Source organism: Heloderma suspectum, chromosome 7 (genome assembly GCF_057233095.1).
Source record: "Heloderma suspectum isolate Gila_16-S chromosome 7, 16-S_ref, whole genome shotgun sequence".
Classification (NCBI taxonomy): Eukaryota; Metazoa; Chordata; class Lepidosauria; order Squamata; family Helodermatidae; genus Heloderma; species Heloderma suspectum.
Window position 1 is genome coordinate 71543763 of NC_139464.1, and position 14483 is coordinate 71558245.

Genomic DNA, 14483 nt, shown 5'->3' on the forward strand with positions numbered 1-14483 from the left:
AGTGTTAAATTAACTCATACCAAATAACATCTCTAAGTTTGTGGAGCACCAAAAACCGCACCTGTATTGTCTGTTGGGAAAAAAAAACAATAAATAAAGAACTTGGAATTAAATTACTGAGTTTATCTTTTTGTGTTCTTGGCCAAGGTATTGTTCTATTAGCTCTACTCTTTAGTAGTAGTAGTAATAGTCCCTGCTTTTACACACTTTACAGTTATATTAATGTCTTCTCTTTAGTAATACAACTACTAGTAGCACTGCTACTATTAGTACTACTACTATCAGTAGTAGAGGCAGAAGCAGTAGTAATAGTTCTTTTTTCTTTTTTTTTTTACTACTACAGGCAGCCAAAGTAGATATGCAAAATCAAAATAATCAGGGTGGACAACTTGGCATACAGTTCCCATCAGCCTTCTCAGCATAGCCAATGATGTGGAATCATGGGAGTTGTCAGCCAAAACACCTGGAGGGCCACAAGCTGCCCACCCTCGAAGATAATTATTGATTACCATATTGTGTAAAGAGACTTTTGCAAGCATCAGAAGGCATGACTGCAAGAGCAACATACACTTCTAATGCATGTTGTGCTCCACTAGCCCAGCCTCACTTGTGACTCATTTGTACTACTGCAGTGAATAGGCATTTTATGCATTTAACCGTAATTGTACGATATGGTGTTAATGCAACATACCTTACATTAAGGCAACAGAACAGCTACTCCTTGCTATTACTGCAGAACCTCCAACTTGTCACAGATTTAAGGATTTGAACTAAATCAGGCACAACTTTATTTGATGTCCTAATCTCACAACTGTAAATGGTGCTTCATCATATCTTCTGTTTTTGTTACACATGGTACAGTTAGGCCCTTAGTCAAGTCTTAACATAGAGTTAGCTAAATAAAACCACCTTCCAGCATTAGTAAGCAGTGGTTTAGCTGTTTCATTGTTGGTAATTAGGTATGCTGGAACACAATTCTAAATAGGAAATTATTCACGTTCACTTCCAGAGGGCTGGTTTCTTCACAATATGGGTACCATTTTCTCCCCTATGGTATCACTCAGCCACTACTTGCTTTAGAAAATAATGATATTCAGTTGGTTACTATGGTAATGATGTACTAGTTGCCATGGTGCTCAAGTTTTTTTAATCAATTTCTTTGAAGACAGCAAACTGCAAGCAATTTTTCAATGTAATCATACTGCACAAAAATACACAATGTGCCATAGGTAGTCTAGACATAAAATATAGATACAGCAATTGTATCAATTGCATAGAGCAAAGAAAAGGGAGGAATTACTGCTAAAGCCAAGACTTCTTGATTCTTGCCGCTCCAAATCCACTTTGTTGCCAAAGATGTTGATTCTCCCTCCACAACACGTTGTGAAAATCCAACCTTCCTGCCTGTCCCTGTGGCTAAAACTCTTTTGCATCTGGCTACTGTAACAGCAACATCTCTTGCATTCCCTTGCCACACCTGATTCCCTGCATGTTTACCTGCAGGTCTTCTGCAAAAAAAATTCATTTCTCGGGTTTGTTCAAAACGCACAAACACGTGTCTCAGCAGGGAAGTTGATGCTGCAATAGGGCCTTCTCTGGGGCAGAACCTGGACTAGTGCCGCTCCAGGTTTTGGAGGGAGGGGGCGCTGGGACCCGGTGCTCTCAGTTGATCTCCCTTCATTTGCGGGCCCACCTCCTCCTCACCACTGCCCATTCCCTTGCCTTTGCCCTCTAGACCCAATCCACACAATTGCTCAGAGGAAGGGCGCAAGGTGAGTGGAGAATGGGACTCCATCTTTTCACTGCTTCCATGTTCAGAGTGAGCAAACAGATGGACAGGGACAGCAAGGAGGAATCACAGCATGGACAGGAGGCTTTTGGGGTCATCAGTGGTCTTCCTCCTGTGGGGTGGGAGTCAGGAGGTGTGCAGTGATACCATCCCTGAGCCAGGCACTGGCAGTGAGAACTGTTAGAATAAGGAAAGGTATCTTTTGGACCCCAAGTGCCATGGGAAGAAAGTGCATTGGCAAGAGATACCCTTCTCATGTGGTCCTTTTAAGTCAGGAGGGGGAGGAAAAAGAGGGCAGCAGAGCCCTTTCTTGGTTGGATATTGAGAACTGAATCCTGACCACTAGACAATCATGGAGAAAGGATTCCCAAATTTTTGTAGGCCAGCTTCCCAGCAAACAGGAGAGTGAAGACAGCAGTCAGGCCAAAGCACCCCTCTTTCCTCCTCCTCAACTAGGATCTGATTCCCTTTATAGAGCTAGCCAGTTTTGTGGTAAGTGCCATGTTATTCACAGTGGTAACATCCCAAGCAGACTGTGAAGCACAAAGCATCTCTTTAACTGGTGCATAACCATCAATATCATGCTCTGGTTTTTGTTGAATATTTTTGTCAATGTGGCCCCATGAGCTTGCAATGATCATGGTCTTAGTGTCAAGTTGTCCTTGCTGACCATAATATACCTGGCTGTATGTTTTCTGGACATGAAATCCGCCATTTAAAGAGTATCAGAGACAAATATTTCCATAAACTGTATGCAAAGCATACCAATTATTGTATCATTCTATTGTGGTTTTTATTTATTTATTATTTAATTTATTAATCGCCCATCTGGCCGGCCACCCAGCCACTCTGGGCGATGAACAACATACAATAAAACAATAAAATTCTACAATAAAAACATTTTCTAAAATACCCTAACCCACCCCAAATGCCTGCCTGAACAGCCACGTTTTTAATGCACGACGGAAGCTCATTAAAGAGGGGGCATGATGGAGTGCCCTAGAGAGGGAGTTCCACAGAGTGGGGGCCACTACAGAAAAGGCCCTCTCCCTCGTCCCCACCAGTCTAGCTGTCCTGGCTGATGGGACAGAGAGAAGGCCATCCGAGGCTGATCTTGTTAAGCGGCCTGTCTGGTGCTGCTGGAGGCGCTCCTTAAGATAGGCTGGGCCGGAACCATATAGGGTTTTAAAGGTCAAAACCAACACCTTGAATTTGGGCTGGAAAACAACTGGTCCTTCAGCACTGGAGTGATGTGATCTCGCCGGCAGCTGCCTTTAGTCAGGCGAGCTGCCGCATTCTGTACCAGCTGCAGCTTCCGAACCGTCTTCAAGGGTAACCCCACGTAGAGCACATTACAGTAGTCTAAATGAGAGGAGACCAGGGCATGTACTACTGATGGGAGCAGATGGTCAGGAAGGAAGGGGCACAGCCGCCGTATCAGATGGAGTTGATACAGCGCTGTCCAGCTCACAGCTGACACCTGAGCCTCCATGGACAGCTGGGAGTCCAAAATGACCCCCAGGCTGCGGACCTGGTCTTTCAAGGGTAGCCGTACCCCATTCAACACCAGGTCAGCATCCCCCAGCCTCCTCTTGTCTCCCACCAAAAGTACCTCGGTCTTGTCAGGGTTCAGCTTTAGCCTATTCCTCCCCATCCAGCCACTCACCGTCTCCAGACATTTGGACAGGGATTCTACGGCCAACCTTGGTGAAGATTTGAATGAGAGGTAGAGCTGCGTGTCATCCGCATATTGATGACACTGCACCCCAAACCTCCTGATGATAGCCCCCAGCGGCTTCACATAGATGTTAAATAGCATCAGGGAGAGGATGGAACCCTGTGGCACCCCACAAGTGAGTGGCCACGGGTCCGAAACCTCCTCTCCCAGTGCTACCCTCTGGTAGCTGCCGGAGAGGAAGGACCGGAACCACCGCAATATGGTGTCTCCAATGCCCAACCCCTCCAGGCAGTCCAGGAGGCTACCGTGGTCAACAGTATCAAAAGCCGCTGAGAGGTCGAGGAGAACAAGGAAGGAGCATTCACCCCTATCCAGAGCTCATATCATCTACCAAGGCGACCAAGGCCGTTTCTGGCCCATGCCCATGCCCAAGCCTGAAGCTTTTACCACTCACAATATTAATGATCTTGTGTATATTGACATGCATGTTATTTTTTTGCTCACATAGGTTAGACCCAGACTTAGTCGTAATTAGAGTAGACTAACTGAAGCCCCATTTGATTTCAGTAGGTCTGCTGTAAGTATGACTTAGTCTGAATTGAACCCATAATGTATAGATTTTGTTAATGATGTTGGTAAGAGATACACAACCTGCAAGAAATCTTGGTATTTCCCACTGCCCCACTTTTCTCTTCTTTTTTTAATGGTTAAAGATATAGATGTGAAGGCCTGGGGGGGGGGGGGACAGATTTTTAAAAACAATGTGTGTTTCCTCAGGGATTTTTGGAAAATTTGGAAAAAATTATCCCCCCCAAATTCCACCCCCATCCCCCATTTTTCTGTTCCCCCCCCCAGGCCTTCAAATCTCTAGTTAAAGAGATGGAAAACAGTAAAGCATTGATATATTTTACTTTAACAAAACCTTTTGGAGGCATTTTTTATTCATATCCCTGCTAGCATTTTCCTATTGCATATAAATAAGGAACATTTGTATTTGTTAAATATTGAAGCACTCTTCTTGTTAAAGTGCAAAAAGACACAATCAAGATTTTAAAAAGGACACACAGGAAAGCCGGGGGGGGGGGGGGCTTTCAGACATCAAGATTGAATTGATCTTGGAATCTTGGTGGAAAAGCCACTGCATCACTTCATAGCTTCAAGCTAGAGCTCTCCTGCTGAACAAAGGAAGTTATTTCTGGAGACACAGCTAAGTGTAATGTACATGTGGTGGCATCAGTGTAATAAAGAAATGCCCAGCTGCACAGCATACAATGCACTTTTTCTCTCCCGTTATTACATATTTCCTTTTTATATTTTTTCTGCATTATGGTTTTGCTCCAAAGGATTAGAATAATCTTGCTGTGTACAAACGTGGTATACCTATACAATATTTATAAGGTAGCCCCCCCTTCTTTTAAGTGGGCCTCAGCAGTCAGAAAATTATTAGGTCCTAACTCCCCACTCATAACTAATTTGAAAGGAAAATGCATGGTTTCTACAGCTATGTATGCACATTCTCAATAACAGCTGTGCATATCTGGTTCTTGGTGTCAGATACCCAGTGCAAACTGTCTCATAAGAAGAAACTTGTACTGACCCCTAAATTCTGCATTCTTCACATTCTCTCTCCCCCTTCACCCTTGCTGCCCTTCATGTAGGGAATTCCCATCTCTCCAGGAGCACATCCACAAACCTTGATCTCCAAACTTAGGTCCCTAGCAGAGGTCTTGAATATCTCTTAGGTGGCAAGGGAAGGCATAAATTTAAAGGGAAATTAATAATTTTAAAAATTTATTATTACATTTATATCCCACCTTTTTTTCCTCTTGCAAGGAACCCAAGGTGGCTTACATTCTCCTCTCCATTTTATCCTCACAACAACCCTGGTTGGGCTGAGAGTTGGGCTGACTCTCAGATTGGGCTGAGAGTCAGTGACTGGCCCAAAGTCACCCAGTGAGCTTCCATGGCCAAGTGGGGACTAGAACCCGGATCTCCCGACTCCCAGTCCAACACTCTAGCCACTACACCACACTGGCTCTCGTCAAAATCATGTAAACATTTCTGCTTATAACTCAGTCCATAGCTTTTTCTGATTTATTACACTTCCACAAAGACCCTCAGCAAATAAAATCACTTATTTTATTTGGTCTTTGACATTTCTGGAGTTACTGTTCTTTCTTGGTCCACCAGTTCTCTTATCAATACATTCCTTATGAACACTGGCAGGAGCGCACTTTTACATATAATCCTATACATGTTACTCAGATGATAAGTCCCATTGAGTTCAGTGGGACTTATTTCCAGGCAAGGGAGTATAGGATTGCAGCCTTATCTGATATTTGAACAGCATCAAGAACAATCATACCTTCTTTCTTCTTGACAGGACCACCCTTGCTGTCTTCTGAAATCCTCAAGTAGCCAGAATCAACACACAGGTGATAGGGCTCTTTTCCAAGGCTTTATTTCCATTCAACCTAATGACACTTACAGATGCTAATTGCACGAGCCTGAGGGAAACTTTAGAGAGCTGCCTACCAGAGGTTTCTAGCCTTAGTGAAATCAGTTGATATCCACTTGAAGGACAGAGGTGGGAAACCTCTGGATTTAAGGGCTAGGTGAAAGTCCACCCCTTTCTTGTGGGGCATCGGGGCGCAGCTGTTGACGTCGCACCAAGTGGGCTGAGCTCCTCCTCTCGGAGCCCTCCTTCTCCTGCTTGTCCCTTTGCTGGTGCCTAGGGTCCCGAAGCTCCAATTGTCCCTCCCCCTGCCTGCCAGGGTCGCTACCACTCTCATGAATGTGAGCGGGGAGGGGCTCTCCCTCTGGCGGCACCTCTGAACAGCGTGCGGGTTCCTCTCCCACGGTTTCTGTCCCTCAGAATCAGAACTTTGGGGCTGTATGGTCTCCAATTCAACCCTGACACTTTACAACTTTTACAAAACAGAAATCTACAGCAAAAGGAGCCAGTATGAAGGTAGCCTTATAGCCATACTATGAGAACGGAACTACACATGATGACAGCAAACATGGGTTCCCAATTCTGTTTGCTGAAAAAGGAGAATGCAAGGGCATTGTTCAGGTGATAGGCAGGACGGCGCTTAAACGTCAGTCTACCTGTTTTCTCCCCACACCTTTGCTCACATGTTCTTTTGCTCTGGGACTATTTTAGTCTTGGAGGCCAGCTGGTTTGGGAGGGAATAGGGAGAAGGAACCAGCGGGAAGCAGCCAGCTCAGGCGCATTCCACCCATTTGCTGCTTCTTTCCTGAAACTGCCCCCAGCCCTTTATTCACAAGTTCAGAGTTGGAAACCTGTGTTTGTTGGCTGAACATGTCACTGCGCCCTGAGCAATGAAACCTAACCGGATCTGTAGGTAATAGACTGAATATCAGCAGCCATTGAGCTAAACTTGAGCGGCTGCTACAGATCTTCCTAAAGATAACACTTTCCTGTTGCCTCTCCAGTTGAAGCTCCTTCCTAAAAATCCAGGCCAGTGCATTTGTGCACACTCAAATACAGGAATGCTTCTTTTTAATCCCCTGAGTTTGTGCATTACAGATTTACCCTAGGTATGCTGGAGATGATTTCATTAGAAAATGGCCTGTGGTGTCTATATTGAAGAATGTGGAATTGTACAGATGGAAGGTTAACATTGGACTGGATCAGCCAAGATGCCTTGTGTCACACTCTTTGCATTTTACAGTACTGCTTATCACCAAAGGTGATGTCGAGAAACTATCAGTCAAGCTCGCTTCTTTTGTTATACATAACGGTAAAGTTGAGGATTTACCTGATAAAAGGCCATGCCCCATCCCATAGCATGTTAATATATTTGTGGTAGAAGAAACTACGTCTTGTACTGCACTCATTGAAGTGGCTTCGTAGGACAGACTGGGATGTAAATACGTTCTTTCCATCTTCACAGCTCCTTAGCATCTTCCAAATCATAGGTTGTTAATTGGAAATGGAAAATAGTAACTCGTCCCAGTACTGCCTATTCATTTTATGGTCTGGTTGTAGTTCATGGGTACTTGGGTCTGATGTTGTGGTACCTACATACATGACAGCTTGCTTCCCTATGTATAAATGAATAACCAGCTAGTGTGGAATGCCGTAAGACTCCAGTGCTGTCTCTTCAAAGAGAGGGTGTCTAGGAACTATTGAAGGTGGCAGAGGCTTTGTCAGCAGCAAAGGTGGTGGAAATATTGTCAGCAATTACACAGTGGCTGCAGTTTTGGTGGTAGATAAGCAGTGGTGGATAATCAGGGGGGTAGGGTCACTTTGGGCACCTGTGGTGGGCTGTACAAAGGGCCTCTGAGGGCCACACGTGGACCATGGGCTGTGGGTTGCCCACATGTACTGTAAAGCTACCCTGGAACTTCCCATCAATTAGGGAAGGAGAGAGCACAAAACAATGTGCAGTGGCTCTCCTCTATTGAGCAAAGAAAATGAGTTTGCAAGGGTATGTATGCACAAATGTACTGACAATTAAACACCATTAAAACAAAATTGACACAGACAGAACTATCCTTATTTATTATAAAGTTACACTATGAGAAACAAACTGAATGTATATTGAAGCCTGTAATGGTACATGCCAAAATGTACAGTACTATACATAAAAGTGCATTGTCACAACAGCTTAACAGTACATTTTCTTCTTCTTTTAGGACTGTGCAATTGTAACTCTCCTGTTATTTGAGAATGGAAGGAATGCAATGGGAATGCAGCAGTACAAGAGTAGCAGAAAATGAAATGAAAATGCAACAGTACAAGAGCAAGGCTAAAGCGTCTCTAAAAATGTGAAGGCACTTTCACATGTACATACTTACAGATGTACATTGACACAATCAGGTAACAGTCAACAAGCAGGAAGCTACCAGCACTGCAATCTATCAAACTGACAGTCAAGGACAATACTGATTTGATTAGGTACACAGGCGTTTACCTTTTACTATGCCTGCAGTTGTACCAACCTTTCCTGTTACATATCCATTCACTATACTTGAAGTAGCTATAATAAACCATCAAACTACACACATTTAATTCACGTGAATGCTCTAACTGGAAGCATTCACTAAACGCACTGTTTCTAACATTTTTCTTCACCAAACAAGTTCTAATATAAGCAGTATGGAGGCCGGTACAGTTATTCAGACATACAGAATTTTCTTATGCATTTTCAAGGTACAGGCATCCACCTTCGTTTATGCCACATAATCTATTAATTTTTTAAAAATTACTAGACTAGAATGCACTTAAAGAAAAGATATTTCAGTTTGTTCTACAGGTCCAATATTTGGGCTAGTTAGGAAAATAAGTCCTAACCTATGTGAATCACTCCAACTCTTGTCCATGACTAGTATTCGCTAAAATCTCACTACAGAGTACAGGACCTTAGCTAAACTTCCAGGGTGCAATTGTGGCACTTTTGGTGAACATACAATTTCTCAATCTTAGTCTTCTGTGGCAAACAAAATAATGCAATATACTGTATTTCAAAATCCCTAAGTGGATTCTTTGTTATCGCATTAGGATGTCAGATTAATGAATTACCACCCAGCAGATCTAATTTCAAATTTAGGTTTGTAAACAGCCACTAGCCTGGTGGTCATCTGAGAATTGCCTTGAAGAGATTAGACCTGGAACCTTTACAAAAATTACATCTCTTCTTCCTCTCTCCCTTCTCCTTCTCCATTTCTTTTAGCACTAAAGTAAATGTGTGTGGGCAGGCTGGCTGAGGGTATGTTTTTGTGGGCAACTTCTGTGAACTTCTTTACAAGGCTACTTAAATGTCTTTGCCATGCCCAGGTTTCATAGGATTTAGCATTCCCATTAACCTAAATATAATGAGTGAACAGTGATGGGAATAAATCAATCACACATCATCGTAATAGGCTATAATGCCCTTAGACTGTTACTCATTAACAATTCTCTCACAAGACTAGTCTTCTCCCATTTATGATTCCACATGGTGTGAAAGATCCAAACAAAAGCATTCAACTGGAAGAATAACTAGTTCCTAATGTAACAAGTGTTATGAGAAACCCCTTATTTGGATCCAGTTTTGCATGTGTTGATGGATATCAGCTGAATCTCCCACCCCCACCCTCCGCAACTATTCCCACTATTGGTGTTTACACTCCAAAGCTAGAACTTACATGGTTTTACTTAAGTGGTTGTGTTATTAATAACATACGATAAAGTCTCCTGTGGAGGCGGAAGGTGACCTGATAAAAACATTCACAGAGATGATATGGCTTAGTGTTAGTTTGTGCAAAACAGTTGTATGATTAGTGCACATGTAACAACAACAAAGATCCTAATGATGCAGCACTATGCATATTCATAGCTTACACACACACACACACACGCACACGCACACACACACACAAAGGTTCTAATTTGGGGAAAAAGTGGTTCTGACACATTTTATTCAGATTTTAGAGTAGAAAATGACATATTTGCCCTGTGAACAGCCTCTTGCCTCAACAGAAGAAGCTATTCCAGTTAAGAAATAGATAATTCATTTCAATAAACAAAACGCAAGAAAAAGCACTCTTTCTTTTGCACACATTGTGTTTCACAACCATAAGGATACAGCAGCTTCAAACTGTTAGGTTTCACAATGTATTCGTTTTCTTTCAAACTTTACAGGAATGTTTTGTTACACATCATTAAATTACATAAGACTTTCTATCTGCAGAGACCTCCAAACAATTGGCTTGCAGGAATGTAAACAATTTTTTCAATTGTTTGTGAGTAAGTTATTGGAAAGAACCGGTGGCTAAACATCTAGCTTTATGGCAATGCATTAAGCCTGAGAGTTAACAGTTGGAAACTATTCCGTAGTATAGCCTTCCCCACCCTGGTGCCCTCCAGATGCGTTGGACTGCAATTCCCATAATCCCCAGCCCCAGCATGGCCATGCTGGCTCAGAACGATGGGAGTTGGAATCCAACGTATCTGGAGGGCACCAGGTTGGGGAAGGCTGCCATAGAAGGCTGAGAACAGGCTTGAATTTTGATGTGGAAAGGAGCCATCTACATAAGTATGAGAAGAAAATTCATTCCCCCTATTCTGCCAATGAGTTGTACTAACACTGCCAACACACATACCAAGTATTTTGAAGGAAGTGCCTGGGTGACTCTACTTCGCTTATTCATTTTGTATAGGGTACTGACCATCTAATCCTATGCATACTTACTCAGAAGTAAGTCCCACTGTGTTCAATGGCTCTAACTCATGGGTAAGTGTCCACAGGATTGCAGCCTTAATAATTCTCAAAATGCAAACTTTCAGCCCTTATAAAAATCTGATTCATACTGGAGCCAGTAATACAGAAGAAAACAAATCCATTAATAAATCCATTTCAAATAATCATTCATAATTATTCCTTTCAAAGTCCAAAAGCTACAGCCAGTGTAAATTACTGAGCGACACGGGATGCTGGCGGTGACTTGCGGTGCTTTTATTAGAAAAGGTGTAGTGTGGAAGTTTCAAGTAAAAGTGTGTGTTCCTGTTGTTTTCAAATGCCACACTGAGTTTTCCAGTTTAAAAATTGAGCCCATGTTAATGTAGGTAGCTTGAGACATTACATTAAAAACTTTAAAAAACAAAACTTCTTCTATAATAAACACAAACTAATGGTGTGATGGAGCCCAGACTTCTATCAGTGATCCATTCTTTTGGTAGCTCACTCCATGCTTGTCACATGAGTTGCTTGGTTTTTACATCGTGCAAGACTTGTCTGCTGGACCTTGAGGAGGAGAGGAAGGGCCTATGCTTGGGTTTGTTTTTGGAAGAACTATGGGTTTTGGCCTAAGTGCAGGTGGTTTCAGCTGCACTCCCATCCTGGGTGCCACCATGGGCTTGAAGGTACTCATGGTATCACTGGAAGAGCTAGTGCTACGCCGAATCTGAGGCTCCGTGCTTCTTAACATGACATTGTGAAGAGGGCTCAATGATTCGGTTGAGGTAGTGCTGGAGGGAGAATTTTTCATTTGTTCCAAGGTATCCAGCACTACATCTGGTGCATGTTTTGCAGAGCTTTGACGTTCCAGTTCCCGGAGTTCATTCAGAGCTGTGTTCATTGTTTCTTCAATATCCTGTTCAGAGGAAGAAGCAAGTTTGCTCAAGTTTAATAGTGAATGCCAAAGACAGCACTTGAGACATTCAAGGATTGCACTGCAACTGCTCCATACATGTGTGTATGAAGAATCCGACATTAGGAACCCCCCCCCCCGCCATGTGTGTGTGCGCGTGCATGCACATTCACATCTATTTTATTAAGCAGGTATCAGTAGTATTTAGGCATATGAATACACAAATAGCTACAACATGTTTATGGGACAGAAAACATTTTGATTCCAATCTAGCTTCAGTTAATTATGACTAAATTCCACTGAAATGAATGGCAGACATTAGTTGTGATGAAATAAACTTCCACTGTTTTCAGTGGATCATATAGCTCAGTCTTATGCATCTCTACTCAGATGTAGCGAGTAAAGTTTAGTCAGTTTAATGGGACTTACAGATAAGTGTGTATAGGACTGTAGATAGATGGGAACCCAGTGCAAAAAGTGGGGCAGGGGGGAGAGGAGAAACATGATCATATTTATGAACAAGAAAGATGAGAGCAAATTCAGAATGAATGAAGAATAGAGACTAACAGTTTAAGACAGGATCAAGGAAGACCAACAAAAAGGGCATTATAGTAATCAAGTCTAGATAAAATAAGAATAAGATTTTAACAACATCTTACTCACCTGTATAATTAAACATATCCAGCCATCATATGAAATACACTGATAAGTCACAAGGAAAAATCTCTTTTCCTGTGTAGGTAGGTATCATTACCTAGCTGATCTGAACCCAGATATTCTGACTGCAAAAAGTAACTACATTTTGCCAGAATGGACAGACACTTTCAGGAACTTGAAACACTAACAGCCAAACTGGGACACAAGGAAGAGTTTATACGCCTATTTATGAGCTCGCTATCATGTATTGTATGATACCAATTACAAAAACTCACATTAACATCTCCCTCACAGAGAAAGCAATAGTTCATACATTAACAAACAAGACACACCTGAGCAATTGACTCTGGGTCAAGTGGTTTGTGGTCATTGAAAACTGGGTACTGGCCAGATGATGTTGATCTTCTAATTGGAGGGCTGTCAATTTTCTTCAGTGACTCATGCCTACTAATATTGGTGAGGCTGCCATGGCCTGGCCTACGCCTCCTTTCTGGGCTCTCTGTATTGAGGCTGTGGTTTTGAAGGACAGCTCGAGACGTGTTGTGGCTTGCCACAATGGGGGAACCTAACTCCAGTGATGAATGGGCAAGGCTGTGTTGTGGATGAACGGGACAGTGTCCGTCACTGGTCCTGCCAGGACGTCTGCCAGGAAGCGGGAGTTCAGATCTCTTGCGTTGCCTGCACAGAGACCAAGGAAATCACAGGAGGTTAAACAAAGAATATAAAGAATTCTTTTCAACACATGGCCAAAATAATTGCTAGTGTGGTGCAGTGTTAGGAATGTGAACTGTGAAGCAAGTCACCAGTTCAAATATTATCTCACCCATGAAATTTCTAGATAGCCTTTGGGAAGCCACTATTCTTTAAGTCTCAAACCCCCATGTGCAATAAAACTGAACAATCTTACACAGGTTTGTTGCAGGGATTACTGAGATAATGCATATGAAGTGAAAATGCTTTTAACGCTCTCAAGTGCGATATAAATGCTAGGTATTCAGTTAATGCTAAGTGGTCAGTCAAATTTACCTTCCTAAATATATATCAGGATGACGATCTGTTGGTGAATTCATATCCTTAGATGAAGATTTGTCCTCTGTTACTGGCCCACTGCTGGCTTCGCTATCTGCTTTTTGGCTCAGTGTATCTGAGAATGTATCATCCCTGAACAGAAAAGATAGGTGATAATATTATTCTTGAGAAATCAGCATACTTGACTAGACAGAACAAGAGCACTCTTGTTTTCCCCTTTAACCCTCTTGTCTCTGCCTCATATTTCCAGCTGTTTTCTTTTCACTAACAACAATTATTATCACAATCTTCAAAGAAATTAGGTAAATAAATAATCAAATGTTGTCCAAAATGAGGACTGCTATCAAAAGCTCTCTATGGCCAGACGAATATCTCCACCTGGGGTACCAGGAGGAGAAAGCCTAGTACTGCCAATTAGAAGGTATTGTGCAGCTATTCTGTATTTTCCTCCTTAACAGGTTTTCTGTGGTAAGAAAAAAGATGGAAGAAGATGTGGGAAAACACTGGAGGGTTACGAGGGGAAGAGAACATCATCAAGACTTCCAGTAAAATTCAGTGAATGAGGCAGGGCAATGGTGCAATAAAAGCCTCATGTGGAAGCAACCCTGAGCATCACTTCAGAATTTGGTTTCTAGCTTCAGCTTTGTAGGTGTCCCTGAAATGATATTTTGCATTCCAAATGACAAGTGATGCAATATTATGGTAAATAAGCAAGCAATATAACTTCAAATTTGCTTAACAGCTGTGTTGATACTTTTAGTAGACAGAAACATGCTTTTCAGAGAGAAAGCTTTATTTTTATTTAAACAGAATTCTGAGAAGACTGCAGAACAGAAAAAAATGCTATCTTGTATTTCTTAAAAATTTGTGTGGGCCACGAATGACATAGAATGTGGACTTAGTGAACATGGTTTGAATTTAAGACCATGAAGCTACAAACCAAGAATTTCCACCACTAGAATATTACTGTAATATTGGATTTTGCTCCCTATGCACTCTCCACACACCCACCAGCTACTATAAGCAGAGTTCCTATTTGGAGTCTCACAGAGAAAGAGAACGTGTACAGAGAGAATTATGCTCAAACACTACTTGATGTTGGGTAGGAACACAGCATCCCAGCATTTACAACACCCCTGCCCCCATTGGTTTCTTGCGCCTGCCCCAGAGGCCCTGCTGCACAGTTCTGGATCCAAGGACCTGCAGAATGTGTGCCAACTGGTGGTCTGT

The 14483-nt window shown here is 42.4% G+C and overlaps 1 protein-coding gene across 1 annotated transcript in view; it reads right to left on the bottom strand.

The window, feature by feature from the left end:
* Positions 1–7973: 7973 nt before the first annotated feature.
* The window catches only part of SRGAP1 (SLIT-ROBO Rho GTPase activating protein 1), a 160271-nt gene continuing 153761 nt past the window's right edge, over positions 7974–14483 (bottom strand). Inside the window, exons 20-22 of the mRNA XM_084810597.1 lie at positions 13251–13385; positions 12557–12902; positions 7974–11570 (exon numbers count right to left, since the gene is read on the bottom strand). Of these exons, the coding sequence (XP_084666723.1) occupies positions 11193–11570; positions 12557–12902; positions 13251–13385 (859 nt within the window). The 3' untranslated portion in view covers positions 7974–11192. The remainder of the gene's footprint in view (positions 11571–12556; positions 12903–13250; positions 13386–14483) is intronic.